The following is a 20,284-nucleotide window of genomic DNA, read 5'->3' on the forward strand; positions in this document are numbered from 1 at the left end:
GTGTGGGGGGGGCTGGCGTACAATAATTCGACGAGGGATCCTGCGCTTACGTTTTACGCTTTATCTTGAGAGGCAACTGACGTACAAACAATTACCAGGCAGTCTCATTAAGGCAGAAGCAGCCTCGCTTCGACCTCTTACTGCTCTTAAGGCACTTGAATGCAGCTGTATCAAGGATTATCCGAGACAGTGACATACAGCGTATTTGCATTTCGATTTACGAAAGGCACAAAATCCCGCGCCAGTCGTAAATTAAATAACAGCTGTTCTCCGAGAGTTTCTCTACTTTATGCTTGACGACGAGGAGAGTTATTACAGTTCCCGCAAGAGAGATGCGCGTGTAAGAATCAAACGTCTGTGCGCATCTGCAATAATAAGAAATATATCATCGCATTAAAATTATTACGAGTATAGGAACAACTATCCCCGAGCAATATTTATAAAACAAGTTCATATATCGCAGAAGAAAAAAAGACGTCGCAAAATATATTTAATATAATAAAAATTCTTTTTTTTTCACGATAAGAGTGTATCATTATTATAATTAAAAATATAGGATATATACAGGATGTCCCACCAAAAGTAGCCATTCCTTTTATCTTTCAAACTAAAAGATAGATCGTAACAAATATATATCAAATTAAATATTAAATGGTACAAATTGAACTCTATTGTGATCATAATGGTTGCTTCCTAAAGCTCTCTGTGTTAACGAACGGAGAGATATGCATAATTTTTGTATAATAATGTGGATACTTCGATATAATAAAAGTTGTAGCGCTGTTTGAAACGAATATAACAATGTATGATATAATGTAAATATTTTACATATTATACGAGTTTTATCGACTTGAAATATCGCAGACGATATCTACCTTTTTACTTTTTACCCTACGATATGGCCAATTTCTGACTCGTACAATAAAGATTGACATATGTCATGTTGTCATTTGATCATACTACTTAATCAGAAGTTGGCCATATCGCAGGGCCGGAAATGAAAAGGTAAACATCGCCCGCGATATTTCAAGTTGATAAAACTCGTAAATATGTAAAATATTTACATTATATCATACATTGTTGTATTCGATTCAAACAGCGCTACAACTTTTTTCATATCAAAATATTCATATTATTATAAAAAAATTATGCATACCTCTCCGTTTGTTAACACAGATAGCTTTTGGAAGCAACTACTATGCTCACAATAGAGTTCAATTTGAACCATTTAATTTGATATATATTTGTTATAGTCTATTTCTTTTAGTTTAAAAGATAAAAGAGGTTGGCCGCTTTTGGTAGGATACTTTGTATGTAAAATAATTACTCTATTGAAGCAAATATCAAGTTAATAAATTAACATGTCGATGAAACACTAAATTAGTTGATGCAAAAGTAATTAATTGAATCTAATATATGCAGTTTATTAAAATTAATTATATATGTTTATTTCTCATCGGAAAAAAAAATCTCTATCATTTGCCGTTTATCTAATCTAAATAGATCTTCTCTCAATATACGGTTCATAATTAAAACGAAATTACTAAGTTTCTAGAATCTTCACTTCCCTTTTCACTTTCTACGATCCACATTTAGCTCTCTCTATCGTGAAGATCTCTATTGTTAGAATATAATAATTCCTTCTTGGAATATCGTACTTACGAATACGATAAACGTTAAGATCTCGTGTTCTCTGCGAAGCAGCTAAATTATTATAGCAATTTCCTTCTTGAACTTATATTATCATTCTCTGTACACGCGAGTTAGCGTGATATTAGCGTTTCGTATCTAAAAGATTATTACAAGAAATCCCTTAATATGCGTGAAATTAATTAACAAAAAAACTTTATATCATATAATTTTCTATTTAATGTTAAATTAAACGTATTCTTATCAACAAAATCGATCACATAACTTTTATTTGTAAAAAGTAAGTTTTTTATTTCACGTTAATGCATAGTGTCATCTTTTCTTTGTGAGTAATTCAAAATCGATTCTTTTTGAATAAAAACATCGTAAGGATTAATTGTTTTAAAGTTATAAATTATTATGAATAAAGAGCTTTCTCCAATAAACTATGCTTCAAAAGCGCAAGCAATTAGTAAAATATATTTTTCATTTAATTCCAAACGAATTTTACTTTAATAACTATGAAACGAATAACAAAGATATTTAATATTGAATACGAATGAAATAATAAAAACTCGCAACAAATCTCTCTCGATATTGATTAGGAAAAAATCGAGTGTTAAATCCATTTTAAATTATAATTAAACAATCAACAAAATTCAATTCGGGATAGAATTCTCTTTATAATTTTAATGTATATGTGTATTCTTTTTAATATATATGTATTTTATACTTGTTCAAATGTTGTTTGTATTAGATGACACGTAAAATTATTAATAGAATGCTGTTCCAAATTTTGTCGCAAATTATATTCATTTAAGATGGGCTTAAATTATTCAAGGATAAATAAAATTTATCTCGCTAAATGTAAAATGAATAACTTGCAGTCTTTTATGTCACATGACTAAGGGTTAAAAGACACACGAGGCACGATAAAATGCAACGTGTTTGTCGATCAATGGCGAATTAAAAGCAGACGGGAAAAACGAGAATGCATTTGCCTGGTAACGACATTTCCATGCAATCTCAGACCGCATGGTATTTTATTCCCGCAGGTTCCATCCTTCAACGGATCCTCTTACCTACGTTATCCGGGATTGGCGGACACGTCGCTGTCATGGCTGGAATTGTCCGTCACGTTAAAACCGACAGCCCCGGACGGTGTGATACTCTACAACGGCCATCACAGCGACGCTACCGGTGACTTTATTGCGCTCTATCTCTCCTCGGGCCACGTGCAGTTCACTTTCGACCTCGGAACAGGACCTGCCACTCTGAGGTAAGCCGACGGCCCTCAAACAAGTTTCCCCGAGCGAGATTTTCGCCGAGCGCGACGAACAGCTAGCTCGGGGTGACAATCCGCTCTCTGGAGATGTTCGTTTCGCGATAGACGTTGTTATTAGCGTCGCGCAGCCACGTCGACGGGGCGCTAATTGCATCGTTTGTGTACGCATCGTCAGACGATTAAACCGACATACGCATGTCGATTTTGTACGCGAAACACTCAAGCTTTTTTTTATACCATTGTCTCGCGAAGTGAACGGAATGTTGATGCAATCGCTAATGCTGATTATTCGAGTCGATTTAATTCATTGCACTGATTAACAATGAAGGAGATTACTGTTAAGCAAAATTAATCAAAAACTCTGCAACTGCTCTTTTAAATAAATAACAGCAATGTTTAATAAATATTTATGATAAATTATATTTTTTGATATCGATTATCTCGCTATTATATTTTTTATGTGTTGATGGAATATTTTATCATTTAATATTATACACATCAATTAAGGTTATCATATTTTTCAATATCAATACTGTTAAAGTATGTAAAAAAAGGTAAACCAATATTTTTTTACAATTATATCCACGGCAAAACGTGAAACTTTTTGCACTATTATTTTGCGAAAAGCGGATTGTTAACGAACGCTAATGCTAATCGGATTATTTGATTTGATTTAATTTGTCGTAATGATTAACAATGAATAAAGTTACTATTGGATAAAACTGATCAAATCCGACCAGTACTCTTTTGTATAATTAGTGCAGATATTAAACAAATATTTCTCTAATAATTATACAACCAGATGTGATTAAATTTTTCTAGTATTAATTTTAATTGAAGGTTCGGGAATACTGTGGAAGAAATTATCATATTCTCAAAATTAAAAAAAAAAAAGAAATTTTAATCTTTGAAAAAAACGAAATATAAAATAAATAAATGGCACGCAGACATAAGCAATATATATTTATTATGCATTTTAACGCTGTAATTATTATATCTTGATGACGGCTTATCCGAACGGAAATATTTATATGCAATTTATATTCCCCGCTATATATACATATATATATAAACAATAGATCTCGTGCAAAAATACAATATCGCTGTTCCACCAAATAAAAAGCAACCGCAACGAAATTCCGTCATATAAAAAAAAAACGCGTTTTATTACGCGCGCTATTAAGCAAGCATGTTTAATCTCGCGTCTGGGAAAAAGAAAACAGTTAACAAGCGAGCCTCCAAGTCCCAAGCTCGCCATATCTTTTATCGTAATAGCGCCGAGCGAAAAGTCCAATATAAAAATTACCGATTCCCTCTCGCTTCTACATTAATTAGCAATTTACTTTTCGCCTACGATCTCGCCGACCCTCCCCCATCTCTTCACCCCTCTGTCTCGCGATTCAATATTAATTATGCGAGAATTTCTTCTATCGCTTTCCTTCGGGAAAAGGTACGCCAGATGCCACCCCTCGCCTCTCGGAGAGGGGGAATCCATTGTCTATGGACTTTTCTCGCAAAATTAAAATTGAATGATCTGATTTTGCGGCCGCGCGCGTAAAGTTTCCGCGATACGTTCGTGAATTTTCGTTCCGGAAAGGAAAGGAAAATTCCTGGCCGGCTTGGCTGGTCTACCGGGCGTTATTGCGAAATCAAATCGATGGAGCGTTTGTCAATATCGAGTTAACATCGATTATAATTGTAAACGGTGGCGAGGAGGGCGGATCGAACCGCGCGTTAATTGCTTCGCGCGGACGCGGAAAGGCGCCGTTTCAATTTCCCGAAGCGCGAATCTCGTTTCACTTTTTTTGGCGCTAACGTGTTTTCGCGGGGAGCATCATTTCGACGAAAGTACAGTTGCTCCGGGCGGAAACGTTTTTCAACGTTAGATTTTCAGCGCGAAAGAGAGATACGATGTCAAAATATACGATATACGTATCCCGCAAAATCGAAAAGTCACGGGAAAAGTAACGTCTCGTGAGAAGAAAAAAGAAATAAATGTACCGAAAAAATTTGATCTCGTGAATGAGGGGACTTCATTTTAAAAAAAATTGAATTGTTCGAAAAATCTGAAAAAAGTAATATCATCTCCCTTTTTCAACCTCGAATATATTCTTGAAGAACCTTGCGTCGTACCTCGTTAAGCTAGAGGAGAAGCCATATCATCTCTCGTATTATACTTCATTTTCTTGTTCAGAATTTTTTCAACATACAAAGAAGATAAAGGAAGAATAAAGTAAAGTGTGTTTATCCCAGAAAGAGAAAGTGATAGTATCAATATAACAATATAAAAAATCTATATGAATAAAAAATAACATATATATATAATCTTAATCTTAAATAAAATAATTGAACTACTTTTTTCTCTGATGCCATAGCTTTTTATCGAAAAAAATGTAGGCATCCGGATATAGAATTATTTGGAAAACAACTCTCTTTCTCTCTTTCTTCCTCTCTTTTCCTTGAAAAGACATTAAAAAAAAAATTCTTCTTTATGTAATTTTGAAATACTTAGAAAACGAAAAATAATATTTTCACGCTTTATTTCAATGCCACTTTACAGTTGCACACAATCCTCAGCTCTTTCCTAAAATAAATCAAAGTGACCTAAAAAAACAAACCAGCGCCAACAGGAGATTGCACTTTATCATGGCGCATAATGTACGACTCATGTATGCGGATTTATATGCATTAATTAGGAAACTTTCCTTCCTCTCGGTAACAAAATTTTCAGAGGATTTTGCAAAATAGCCGCCGGCCCTTTAAAAGTTAATGACATTGCATTCTAAATGTGCTATCTGTATTATCGTTTCAGGAGCGAGAATCCGGTTCGTCTCGGCGAATGGGTCGAAGTTCGAGTCTCTAGGACAGGTCGTTTGGCATCCCTGGAAGTTGAGGAAGACCCGGCCCAGGAAATCCTGGCGCCCGGGGCGTTCACGCAATTATCCTTACCGTTGAACCTCTATTTGGGCGGCGCGCCGTCGTCCGACATGTACTCGCCGAAGATGAAAACTACGGCCAGCTTCGTCGGCTGCATTCAGACGATCGTGCTGAATAATCGTGAGGTAAGAACACTCGGGATTATACAGGTTGCTCCGAAGTTACGCGGTAGATAATGCCACCGTAGGAACGCCTTAGAGTTTGAGCTCCGCTGGCCTGGTAGATAACGTCGGAGCTCTCACATGAATTACCTAAATTTGAATCTCTAATCGTCGTTTTTGTTTTATAAAAGAAGAGTAGATTGAAGGAAAATGTAAGATGCGACGTATAATTAATATAGATGCGACTTATACAACGGGAGGCTAAATAAATAAAATAGTGGCAGCGCGACACCTTGAAAATAAAGTCCACTGGTAAAATTAAATCAAGTTTTGAAGCCATATAAAAAAACCTTCTATTTACGACTTTCACAAAAAACAAATATCATCACGATATCACGGTACTCTCCAAATGTCATTATTGCAATTTATTTTATTATTCATCGTTTTTTTTTTATCGCTATTACATAATTCCTGTCATAGGTGGGCATCCTAGCCGAGGCGCTAGGTGGGGTGAACGTGGGCAATTGTGGGCACGCGTGCGAGGCCAGACCCTGCGGCGATGCGGAGTGCCGGCCTCTCCGCGAGCGATTCACCTGTCGGTGCCGTCCGGGTGTACCGCACCCATGTCCGGCGCCGGACGATTATACGCGGCTGGTGCCACCGCCTGCTAGGGTCAACAGCAACGCCGTGACGCAATCCGTGAGATACGAGAGGGCTGTGCCCAGCTTCACCGGCAGCGAGAGCTATCTGCATTACAACGACGCCGACACGATGAAAAGGTGCACGATATAATGAGAATAACGAGCGACGCGAACGCAATTTTCGTATAAATAAATACGGTCGCGATTATAATATCAAGAATTTTAATTAAATCCCAATCGTTTCTATTTTTCTTGTAGAATTGATAGTTAGTTTTTTCCTCTCGAATTTTTGTACCTGAAAACTCGTTTTCCAATTTGATGGCGAATTGACTATTACGCGTAAAAGTATTCTCATAGAGCGCGGAACACTCTGTATATATGTACTCGTGTCACCTGGCATGTTTCCCACCGTCATTGGTGATTCATTTTTGCAATTTAAAAGTTCGTCGACTCATCCGTTAACTATTCCATTAATGTACGCACGCGCGAAATATAATTGGCAGCGAGCAAAAGTTCGGTAAATGCCAAAAGCGGCATGTCAAAGCGGCGTTTAAAAAACGAGCGATGCGATAAACAGCGTTACACGTTGCGCTACACACAATCGCTCCTTGACCCGCTTTAGCCACGTCGCGTTTAGTTTATCGAGCGTCGCGTTGCGCTATGACAAGCAATCTGAGGGGAAATAAATCGTATTTCGCGTCAGATAAACCTTCAACGATTGCACGACTAATTATTTCGATTACAAACAATTAGCCAATTTTCAGGCGGTTTATTTCAACAGCTAACGCGTGCTTTATATTTACAGATAGATTTGTATTTTACACAGATTGTTATTAAAATGCGCTGCTTGTACAGAATGTTACAGGATTACCGCATCACCTATTAATGAGAAATTCTTGAGATCATTTTAAGATGATTTTTCCTCAGCAAAAATATCGAGGCAAATAATTCCCATAAACGATTCAAAAAGAAGGGCTTTTTGCAAACTAAATTTTATAGAGAGTTAAAACTTACATTCTTTAGTTAATTTCAGATAGAATTTATTTTAATAGAGAGAGAATTTTAATTTAAGGTTTAGTTACAAAGATATATGATAGCAAAAATTGGAAACTTGTGAAAAATGATGACCTCTCAAGATATTTTCGCTGAGTAAAAATCGTCTCCAAATGATCTCAAGAATCTGCCATTAGCACCTTCTATTTACGACTTTCACAAAAAACAAATATCATCACGATATCACGGTACTCTCCAAATGTCATTATTGCAATTTATTTTATTATTCATCGTTTTTTTTTTATCGCTATTACATAATTCCTGTCATAGGTGGGCATCCTAGCCGAGGCGCTAGGTGGGGTGAACGTGGGCAATTGTGGGCACGCGTGCGAGGCCAGACCCTGCGGCGATGCGGAGTGCCGGCCTCTCCGCGAGCGATTCACCTGTCGGTGCCGTCCGGGTGTACCGCACCCATGTCCGGCGCCGGACGATTATACGCGGCTGGTGCCACCGCCTGCTAGGGTCAACAGCAACGCCGTGACGCAATCCGTGAGATACGAGAGGGCTGTGCCCAGCTTCACCGGCAGCGAGAGCTATCTGCATTACAACGACGCCGACACGATGAAAAGGTGCACGATATAATGAGAATAACGAGCGACGCGAACGCAATTTTCGTATAAATAAATACGGTCGCGATTATAATATCAAGAATTTTAATTAAATCCCAATCGTTTCTATTTTTCTTGTAGAATTGATAGTTAGTTTTTTCCTCTCGAATTTTTGTACCTGAAAACTCGTTTTCCAATTTGATGGCGAATTGACTATTACGCGTAAAAGTATTCTCATAGAGCGCGGAACACTCTGTATATATGTACTCGTGTCACCTGGCATGTTTCCCACCGTCATTGGTGATTCATTTTTGCAATTTAAAAGTTCGTCGACTCATCCGTTAACTATTCCATTAATGTACGCACGCGCGAAATATAATTGGCAGCGAGCAAAAGTTCGGTAAATGCCAAAAGCGGCATGTCAAAGCGGCGTTTAAAAAACGAGCGATGCGATAAACAGCGTTACACGTTGCGCTACACACAATCGCTCCTTGACCCGCTTTAGCCACGTCGCGTTTAGTTTATCGAGCGTCGCGTTGCGCTATGACAAGCAATCTGAGGGGAAATAAATCGTATTTCGCGTCAGATAAACCTTCAACGATTGCACGACTAATTATTTCGATTACAAACAATTAGCCAATTTTCAGGCGGTTTATTTCAACAGCTAACGCGTGCTTTATATTTACAGATAGATTTGTATTTTACACAGATTGTTATTAAAATGCGCTGCTTGTACAGAATGTTACAGGATTACCGCATCACCTATTAATGAGAAATTCTTGAGATCATTTTAAGATGATTTTTCCTCAGCAAAAATATCGAGGCAAATAATTCCCATAAACGATTCAAAAAGAAGGGCTTTTTGCAAACTAAATTTTATAGAGAGTTAAAACTTACATTCTTTAGTTAATTTCAGATAGAATTTATTTTAATAGAGAGAGAATTTTAATTTAAGGTTTAGTTACAAAGATATATGATAGCAAAAATTGGAAACTTGTGAAAAATGATGACCTCTCAAGATATTTTCGCTGAGTAAAAATCGTCTCCAAATGATCTCAAGAATCTGCCATTAGCAGGTGATGCGATAATTCTAAGACACCCTGTATAGAATAAATATTACGTAACGATGTCGTAAAGTTAAATTACTTTCCCCTTCGGATGGATCTTTTGTCGCATCGTTTGTCACAGATTCCTTCTTTGCTCAGCTATTAATCGCACTCGTTGGCGCGCTTGCAGGATAATCAGCTACCGAGTGGACATCAACATGAGATTCCGCGCCAGCAGCAGCAGCGGCCTGCTTCTATGGAGCGGCCGGCAATCGGATTCTCAGGAACAAAGGGACGAGAACGACGATTTTCTCGCCCTCGGCCTGGATCACGGTTACCTCACCCTCGCGTATAATTTGGGCTCCGGGGAGGCCGTGCTCCGATATAATCTCACGCGATTGGATGACGATCTGTGGCATCGTATCAGAGCTGTTAGGTGAGAACAATCGCTTTACGCGCTTCGTTACCCCGATTTTCCTACCCTTTCGCGTACGTGCGCCTCTATTTTCGTAACATTTATTTATTTAACATAACATATTGATCGATACGTGAAGGAAGGAGTTAAGGGATGCGTTAGAAAAAAATGCCCTTTTTAATACACAGGAGAATAATCACTATTTTTCCTTTTAATCTATATCTTTCGACAAAACGCGAATTAAAATACATGCGCATTATAAAATATTATATTTTACCGCGAAACCAGAATGGCTAATATTAAACATTAAAGAATCGTGTGTGATTTACGAGAGAGAGAGAGAGATTCAATTTTAATTAAATAAAAACGAATTTATATTCGTTTAAAAAAATTCGTAGTTAACAGAAAATACCATGTGGACACTGTATATGCAAACAAATGTTTGTTGCTCTATTTTCAATCTTCCATGTAGCCCGAGGATATCATTTAAAACAGTATTATTTTCACGAAATTCCATAAAGGAAGGATATTTTGATAAACCTTCGCGTTATTAATCTGCACACTGTTCTATATTCTGCCGAAGCCGAATAAAACAAATATATCAGTATCCATCTCTCTTGCAGATGGCAAATCGCGATTTATTAAAAACGGCGGAAAGAAAAATGTTGATACTAGTTTATGCCCGAAATGAAACACAGCAATGAATAACATTGATTTTTTTTAGAAACGAGCAATGGGCATCTCTCGTGGTAGATAGTGGCACTGGAGTCTCGGCATCTTCCCCGGGACAACTGAGACAATTGAACACTGATACTGGTCTTTACGTTGGTGAGTGCGCGAGAAGTAATAAAATCTGTGCTGTTACTACCTCATTACAAACCTAAATTATCTCGCAATCTTGAAACATTAACCGTCGCTAATCTACTTTTGTACGTGCAAATATTTTATAAATTTATTTCGCATCCTCGTGGAAAATAGAAAAAATGTCATTAAAAGCAATCGATATTTAATGATATGAAGTATTTTTAATTGCAACCACAGATTTTTATATTATACCTGCTAACACCGATGTGACAGCAGCCATTTATAATTGAGCAGAATATAACCAGGCTGTCAATCGATACTTATTTTTTTAAAGAAAAGCTGCAATATTTAATATATCAGGACTTTTATATTAATTATACAAAACTTTTATATTAATATTGCAGCTTTTCCTGGATGCACCTGGCTTCACCTGTCACATCGCTGTTAGCAGTCTAGTATATATATAGAAGTCTATGATCGCAATCTTAACAGAGAAGCTATCATTTCTCTCTTTTTTTTATTTTGAAGATATAGAAAACGAGCTTCAAAATTTTTCGTAGAAAGAGGCTCTTAATCAAAAGATATTATGCACGTATATTCGCTTTAATCTTCGTATGAGAAAATAATTTTCTTTACGAAGATACGATCTCTGTCTTATCTTAAAGGCGGTGCACCGGACATCGTGAGGACAACGGGTGGCAGATACGCGAAGGGTATCGTGGGTTGCATCAGCGACCTCGTGTTGGACTCGGACTTCTCCGTCGCCCTGTCGTCGCCCGCGCAGGCGACCAACACGCACTCGTGCATCCCATGAAAGAGAGATATCCGTGCCGTCCGACGTCAGGTGGTGGTGTTGTCGGGGCCATCCCGAAGTTAGGATATGAAAATTTAAGGATAACGAATCGCATCGCGGCGAAGTGAAACGCGATAGAGTGCTCCGCGCGTAAGTGCATCTGTGTCTCTCGCGCATCCCGCGCGCGGTTCATCATTTTTGTACAGACTCATCCTTCCACGGGTGGAACTTTCGAGAAGATGAGGATCGAGTGGATCGACAACCGACCGGTCGTCGTGCGAGTGCCATCGAGTGGTACATATAGGCGGCTTTACTGTAAATATTAATAGGGCGATCCGCGCGGAGAGATGTCTATCGCTTGCCTCGTGACATCGATCCTCGGTGCAGCGACTTTCTGTCGGTCCATATATAGACCGGTCTTTCGTAGAAAAAGATTTGATCGAGGGCGTCGAATAAACGAGACGACGAAGAAAATCACTTGATTTTCTCATGACAGAATTATAAGGTAATAGCTTCGCAAAATTACGAAACATTAAATGAACGTTGATTTACTAATTATCATAAAGTCGTTAAATGATTACCGTGATCGTTGAAATTTAACTTCATCGTTTCATTTATTCGAAAGTCATAATTACTTCACTTGATCGTGCTTTTCGATAATTGGGACTATCGAGAAAAAAATCGTTCTTGGAAGCAATTGTTTGTATAATTTATAACATTTTATCGCGCGATATAGAATGATAAGTAGAAATTAAATATATATATATATAATTGGGAAATATTAAATGCAGTAGAAATAACATCCATTTTTCACAAAAATGATTATTAACGGTTTTAAGAGGAGATACGTGTGCATGATAAAATATTATTTTGATATATAGTTAAATATTAAATTATCGCGTTTTTCCGTAAGTAATTATTATTAAATAATTATTTTTAAATGATGAAAAACAAATTAAAAACATTCTCTTTATTTTATAGTTGCTAGTATTTTCAAACTTAATTTTTTCTAATTAAACCTTAATTATTGGAAATGGGTGTCATTAAGATCCGAATGAAGTAAATTGCGATAAAATGAAATAAACAAACTCGTTTGTTATATATTTTAATTTATTAATTTAGTAAGATTAAAGTTACATTATGATCGTACTGTTCCATTCGCGAGATTTACGAAAAAAACTTTTTAATATTAACTTTGCAGCATTTCCCATTTTTCTTTTTCTTAGAGTTACAGTCTGTGAAAAATTAGCGTTTGCACTGTAGTAATTATAACCCTCGTGTTATTTGCGTTTATCTTTAAATTTAATCGAGAAATTAATTAAAATGCAGCAGATTAAAAATTAAAATTGGCAATAATTACATTTGTTTTTTTTTAATCGAGAAAAATGAAACGTGCTGAATAAAACAAACTTTCCAATGACCAACGTTCGTAATTAAACCTGTACTATTAACAATTTCAACTTTGCTTATATCTGTGTATTAAAAAAACGTTTCTCTCGAAAATCGTTTCGTAAATTAAATTCGCGCGTTACCTGTATTATTGTTTGTAATTTGAAATTTATAGGAACAACAACGTTCATTACAATGATACTGCAGTCAATGAGGCGGCGAAAATGCGCGTATTAATTTAACACTATACAACATAGAATTTCATCCAAGAACTAATCCCGTGACACAATACTTACTTAAATTACGTAAATGCGATATAACACAAGAGACTTGCATAATTTATGCGAGAATGCGCGCCCGCGGCATTTCAAGAGAGTTGAAAGGAAGTCGTTGCACCAGGACAATGCCCGGCCGGATATAAAATTCGACGGAGCGCGTCTCGAAGACGGCGCTTTCGGCCTAATAAGATAAAAGTATGTAGAAAAAAACACAACCCTTCCGCGTCAATTTTGATTACTCCCTCCGACCGGATGTTACACACGAGGTGTCACATTATCTTCGATCCTTACGAGTTCAAAGCGTTCAAGGAGAAATCGAGAAATTCGGAGCGTGTCTAAATCGGCGCTGGATAAAATTTCAATTAGAAAAGCAACCAAAAAATTATAGCATTTCTCGAAAAATCGAGAAGAGAAAAGCGTATATGAGAGAAATGTCTCTCGAAAAATAAGAGTTTTACATTACGCAGAGTTAATTAGCTTAGTAATTAACTCTGTTCTATATTTGTTATTCATTACAAATAAAATAACGCGTGCGCTGTTTTAGTTTCTCTCTGATAAGTGATTACGTTTTATATTTCTCTCTCTTTTATTTCTGAATATTTTTAATCTAATAACGCTCTTATTTAATTCATTAACGAAAAGTTATATCACATCTCATATTTTTTTTTTTTTTCATATTTGTTCATCTTTGAAATGAAATATGATTAGTCAATCAGAATTTGGTATAATATTAAATTGGTTAAAAGAGTGATATATAATATCATTCTTGCAAAAAATAGAGTACTATACCCGATCCGGCGCCGGTTCAGGCGGCTCCTACGAATCACTGCGTACTGCAATTTTTCTAATGATCTTAGGACTTATCACGATCCTTTTCTAGCAGCTAAGTATCACAAGCGCAGCCACGAGCACGTGTTTTAGTTCCATCGATGATATCGAAAAAAGTTAATATTGTGATCGATACGAATACTACTACTACTACTATTAAAAGTAGAAGAGAGCTATACCATGGACCAAACACCAACACCTTTATCAATCGTCAACACATTTAGCGAGAATAATGCAACTGCAAAGTGCAAAGTGCAAAGTGCATATCTTGATGGCAATGCGGGACTCGCATCCTTCATGAACGATCTTATCCCGGTGTTGGGCGAGCTTTACAAATGATTAATGAATCTTTAAACATTTCGTCCGTATATATATATATATATATATATATATACATATGAATGCTATATTTCGAAGATATTTTCAGATTATGATTACAGCAATAAGTATCTTTACGCCGAATTTGCCGTCTTACGTTAATTAAGTAATTTTATCTTGACTTGGGATGTCACTCAAGAAGTAAGACAGTTAATTAAAATTATTAATGTATTCGCATATAGATGAAAATACATATTTTGATTAAGTTGAATTTCGGAGATAATCACGCAACGATAAAATTGCGAAATAAGTTGCTTAATCAATATTATGACATGTGCACTATGCGTACTTGTGTGTTTATATATATAATAAGTCATCATTTTAGCAAAGTTATTACTCGACAAAATTTAATATCAATTTTCTCCATTTAGCGATAATTTAATATCATACTCGATATTCTGTTCAATTCAACGAAGGAAAGCGGGAAAAACGGAAGATAACAATGACATTTTTACATACATATACGTATAAAAAAAAGAACAAATATCTTTATTATGCAGATGCTCGTCGCATATTTTTTTATCTTCATAGAACGTTTCACTCAATCTTATGAGCACAATTTAGCACTCTCTACCGGTCGGAAAATCCCAGGTCAATCACATACACATCCTATCTCGCGTGAAAAGAGGCAGAAAGGGAGAGAAGGAAAAAAAGTGAGGCATACGAAGAGAAATGAGACGAGACGTAACTTAAGGCATAGAGTAATCTTCACTTTTGTCATCGCACGAAAATGATCTTGAAATGACCTACTCGAACACACATCATAAAAGCAATCGGCTATAGTCAATTTTGTACGGATGTTATTTTCGGGACTAAATATAATAATATATCAAAGATGAGTGGTAGTCGCGTAGAAAGTGTAATAATATATATACAATTTAAATGATTGTATGTCGAGAATTAGCAGGCGGGTAATATTATCGCGTCCTCATTAATCTTCTCACGCTTGAACTTTCGCAAGAAAAAAAAAAAAAGGACAAAATCAAAGCATTCGCGAAAGATAATTTCATGATGAAATGATTTGACTCTTTTTTAATAACTTGTTATTGTTACAGCACATTTAAATAAAATAAAAAAAGATTTGACGGTGCAGTTTTTTAAACAGAAATGATTTGGAGATCATTGCACGAGAGAGGGAAAGATACACATCTAATATTTCTATTTAAGATAAATTTTTTCGCGCGCGTGTATAACAGCGTGGGAGGATTAAGGGCACTTTTTCTAGCGTAATTCAATGTACAATATTTCGCGTAAGTATGCATTGAGTGACTTGAGGCTTCTGTGCTCGCACGTTAAATCGTTTTGTATAGCGTGTACTCTGTTTCTTCGCGCTGACAAGTAAACATGCAAACAGGAATTCGCGGACATGGAGAATTTCACGGAAAGTTCCAAGTATGCTCCGCTCGTTTTGTAATTGCAACGCATTCAACTCGGAATATGGTTCCTGGACGCATTCCACCCAGCGCCGTCGAAATTACTCGAAGTGTACAATGTATTCGAATATTCGATAATAATATTCCAGCCACGGTAATTGTTTCAAAATGAGATCTTTCGAATATCTGCATGCTTGCATTGCGAATATTCGAACGATATAATTATATCATTATTTCAACAGCGAATTTATGCAGTAATTATCGTTACAAAACAAAGCAATTATAAATTACAAATAAAATCAAATTGCAGTTATAATTTATAATTAAATATTCAAATCCTCGAGATTAAATAGCTTGAAAAACAAGCCAATACTCGACAATTATTTTAATTGCGTATATTTTCAGCTTCGATAATAATATAAAGTGTCAAATAACAATCGTGTGGCTGTTTTTTGAATATTCGAATATGAAGTCGCTTGAAAAACACGACGGCAAATCCGATTCTAACACCAACGTATGATAAGTAATCGGAACATTAATTAATCAGCGTTTTTGCCTTCACGCTTGTTGTTTCGAACTGTCAATCGCGCGTTTTCAAAGATCAAAAGAAGAAAGTCTCATATCTTTTATATATAAGAACGGGCGATCCTTTGATAAAGCATACAGCATAATCCTTATGGAAAAGTCAACGCGCGCTCTCCATTTTAATGTTTAAATGTGCTATATCGAACTAGAATCAGAAATTGTGTCACTTCAAGCTGCGACAATTTTATTTGCGAGTCAAAACAACTTCTACAGAGATGAAATCAACTTGATAAAAATCAAGTACTGTTAATTGTTTCCTTGCAAAACTTGGTATGGATTTATTAAAAGATAAAGATATGATAAAATAAGATAAATTTTTGAAAACTATAAAAAATATAAAATTATAAAAAAAGAGCAATACGTTCGATTTTTGGCGTAGCAAACGTTAATGTTATTTTAGCAAATAGTACGTATTATCCTTGATAAAATATATTAGTTGCTTACGATTATTGCTGTCTGATTAATCATGCATGATTTATTTTTTTTTATACTAAATATTATATTAATATATGATGCTATATATATATTAACTATTTCTATTATGTCCGTCTGCAAAGTCTATTAGAAGAGTCTATCCTGTCGACCTATTCTTACGACCCACATGTCGGATCTCCTCGGATATCTATGTACATACACGTGTGCGTGCGCGTATATCAAGACGAGCGTGCGATTATCGCGGAAGAGATGGTTTCCTTTTAAAATTTGCGGAGAGATCCGCGAATCGCCCGCACGTTTGCGAGATACACGTGTGACGCGCACGAGCACGAGACTCGGCGAGCGACCAAAGCCCGGTCCTCGACGGACTCTCCCGTCCTCGTTTCAAAGACGATCAATGTGTAAGACCTCCGTCATTAAATGTTCGTGACATGCTCGTGGCAAAAAAAAAAAAAAAAAAAAAAAAAAAGAAAGAAAGAAAAATCTACGTTTACGATTTCTCGCTTCAATCCTCTCAGGTGTTGTCGTCGACGCTCGCGCGCGAGTTGCGGAAACGTTGTAAATTAATCTTGGACACGTAATAATTATCGATGTATGCGTGTCAAGAGAGGATAAGATTCCTCGTCAGTTTTAATATTTGTAAAAAAGATTATAATTGTTGACTTAATATACTGTTTTTATTTAAGCAGATAATTAATTTTTATAATTAAAGTTGAAATTTAAATTTACCACTAATTTTATATGTTCTAATAAAAATAATATATGTATAACAGCATCTTTATATAGTAAAATTAAGATTCTTTTCGTTTAAATTATATTGAAAAACTTATATGTTCATATATTCAAGTAAAAAATTCACTATTAGTTATATTCTGTTAATTTTTTGCGAAAATATTAATTATATAATAATAAAATAAATGATATACACACGAGATCTTTGTGAATATAATAAAGATAATTGAATCCGAGAAATACAAAAAAATATTGATTGATATCAATGCGTATATAAAATGATAAATATATGACTTTTTTAAAAATGAACATTTCTTTATCCTTGTAAAAATCGCGTTGTAAAACAACTCAAGTATTTTTATATCAATTTTTCTCTTTTTCTCTGCATAATTGTTTATTAAAAATTACAGAATAAGAGTTCGCTTAAATACGCATTTCGTCGTAGCTTTTACTTGTGCGTGCGTGTGTGTGTGTGTCCATGAATTAATAAAATAATGTTCCTCATCTGTTAGAGCGATTCGCGCGCCTCATGCGATGTATCCAATCGTGTAACGATTAATTGAATCAATCTGCGTATGCTCTTATCGCGCACGAACGTCGACGTGGTCCCTTATATGACGTGATACGTGATTACGTATGATTCTTTTCGAGGGTTCGGTTACAGTACGTATCCCTGGCTGCGATTTGACGGAAAATTTGCGTACGGATCGCGTACCGTCTCGCGGGCGATCGATTCGCAATCGACATTTTATACGTGTGCGATTTACATAAGCCCAAAATTATAAGTTTACACGGTGGCGCAAATCTCGGGTTTGCACGTATCGCGCGATACGGCGCGATTATTTAATGGATTGTGTACGTATACGTTTGAATACACGCAGTGGTTAAATTCATATGAACTATGAGCAAATGTGTGTGTCTCAGCCCATGTTGTCAAAGCATCAATAAAAAAGAAAAAGAGATTTTATAAATTGCGCGGTGTGTCTTCTTGCGTTCCTATCTCATCCTTCATCCAGAATGCTGTCACCCATAACAATCGATAATAATAATAGAATTTTATTGTATTGAGGGAGGGAAAAGGGACGAATGTGCATTCTCTCTCTCTCTCTCTCTCTCTTTCTCGATTAATCATGCATGATTTATTTTTTTTTATATTTATTAAACAAATTATAGAGTGCAGCTGCGAGTTGATGTGACTAATATTGAAATGTGTGGGAGGATCAAAATGTTCCGCTAATAATCGGTAATAAATATATTATATGGCGTATTGTTCCTTTTATTATTGAAAACTATATCATAAAAAAAAATCAAAGTCGATTGGAAAAGCTTAAATTAGGAAAACGGCGTCGCTTTTTTCTAAAATTGTCTGTCAATTAATGTTGTGTGATTGGCACTCGATTTTCAGATAATCTGACTAAATCTGGTTGCAAAACCATTTGAATAGAACTGTCTCAAAAAGTTGTTACGATTATTCCATCATAAATCATATAATTCTTTTATGCGCAAAATTTTTTAATTGCTTTTTCTTACAATTAATGGAAAATCTATTTCTTTGACGATCTTAAAAGATATAACCAAAATGTGTTAATGGATCGATACCAATAATATAAAAACTATTAACAAAAAAGCAAGTGGAATTGCTGGCAAATAATGCACTTCGGAATATTAATTAATCTCAAATATAGTTTTCTACATATTTATTAATTGTAACTTCTTTATTAAATTTATTATGATAAATGAAATGCATGAAATAATTATCATAGTTCAATATTGAAACGCATTAAATCCTTAAATTAAATGAGCTTATGAGAATATTTCTCTTGTGAATAAATATTTACGGTTACTATATCTATACAGGAGGCGCCGTTTTTCTTTACGCGCTTGTTAATTTTCAAGTGTAACTTGAGTCGGCGTACCTATCGTAAAAAAAAAGAGAAAGCATGTAAAAAATTTCGGTCTTAAGAATTCGCTCCCAATCAACAAAAATCATTCGCCCAAGGTGAATGGTTATTCGATTCGATTGTAAAAGGAGAAAACAAATGCAATCAGACGTGCCGCATTTGATTTCGAGCATCGTACAAGCATTAAACATCGAAGTTGTTTACTATTGTTTTGGATATACAGGGTGAGCTGTTTGAACGAGAACGTCGCAATACAAGTCCAAAATATTGTAAACAAAATGTAATATGTAAATTAAGCTGAAATTTAGAAATTCGTGGAAGAGAATACATTCAAGATTAATTGACTAAATAAGAATTCTCCACGTTCTCGTGGAAATAACTTGCCCTGCGATGTAATCTCTTGCGCGAAAATAATTTATCTATAAAATTCTACGAATTTCAACCCTTTCGCCACTTTTGTTTATCAACGACATTCAAGAATGAATGGCGAATAAATATTCGTGCTCTGCATATTTATGCAGTTTGCACAGGTCTACAATTTGCATCACTTTAGTATTTAAAATATATATCGTTGTTATAATACAAAAAAATTCAAGAAATTTCTAAAATCTCTTTAAAAAATAATGACAAATCAACGCGTATTTTCATAAATTATTTGTAAGTCGTAAATAATACAATTTTTATCTGTTATTTACGCGCAAGTATGTGTGCAAAACACTTGAATTTAATATAAATCTTAACTCTCTCATATTACATCTTTATTTTATATATTGATACACACACACATTAATTCGGACGCACATAAAATTATTTAGCCGCTAATGTTTAGCGAAAGGGTTGAGGCGTAATCACAAACGTTAAGGAGAGAGATTTTTTAGCGGCTCAAAATAATATTTGACAATTGAGCACATGTAATAAGGCTGACGCGTATATACTTACATCATATCCACTTATAAATCTAAAAAAAGCAAATCGCTGAATATCACACCTCAAAACAAAAGAGAAAAAAGACGCGGAGAAAAGCACTATAATATATATTAAAAAGGAAAAAATATCAATATACATATTAATAAATTCCATTTAACAATATTTTCCGTTGCGCGTACGGTTATCAATACAAGATACATATCTAT

At 35.4% G+C, this 20,284-nt stretch overlaps 1 protein-coding gene across 1 annotated transcript in view; it reads left to right on the top strand.

Moving 5' to 3' along the window:
* The window catches only part of LOC115243627 (pikachurin-like), a 134,136-nt gene extending 119,037 nt beyond the window's left edge, over positions 1–15,099 (top strand). Inside the window, exons 10-15 of the mRNA XM_029820761.1 lie at positions 2,536–2,908; positions 5,727–5,976; positions 6,433–6,731; positions 9,431–9,676; positions 10,380–10,483; positions 11,125–15,099. Coding sequence (XP_029676621.1) covers positions 2,536–2,908; positions 5,727–5,976; positions 6,433–6,731; positions 9,431–9,676; positions 10,380–10,483; positions 11,125–11,273 — 1,421 coding nt within the window. The 3' untranslated portion in view covers positions 11,274–15,099. The remainder of the gene's footprint in view (positions 1–2,535; positions 2,909–5,726; positions 5,977–6,432; positions 6,732–9,430; positions 9,677–10,379; positions 10,484–11,124) is intronic.
* Positions 15,100–20,284: the final 5,185 nt, after the last annotated feature.

Source organism: Formica exsecta, unplaced genomic scaffold, assembly GCF_003651465.1.
Source record: "Formica exsecta isolate Colony F162 unplaced genomic scaffold, ASM365146v1 scaffold72, whole genome shotgun sequence".
Classification (NCBI taxonomy): Eukaryota; Metazoa; Arthropoda; class Insecta; order Hymenoptera; family Formicidae; genus Formica; species Formica exsecta.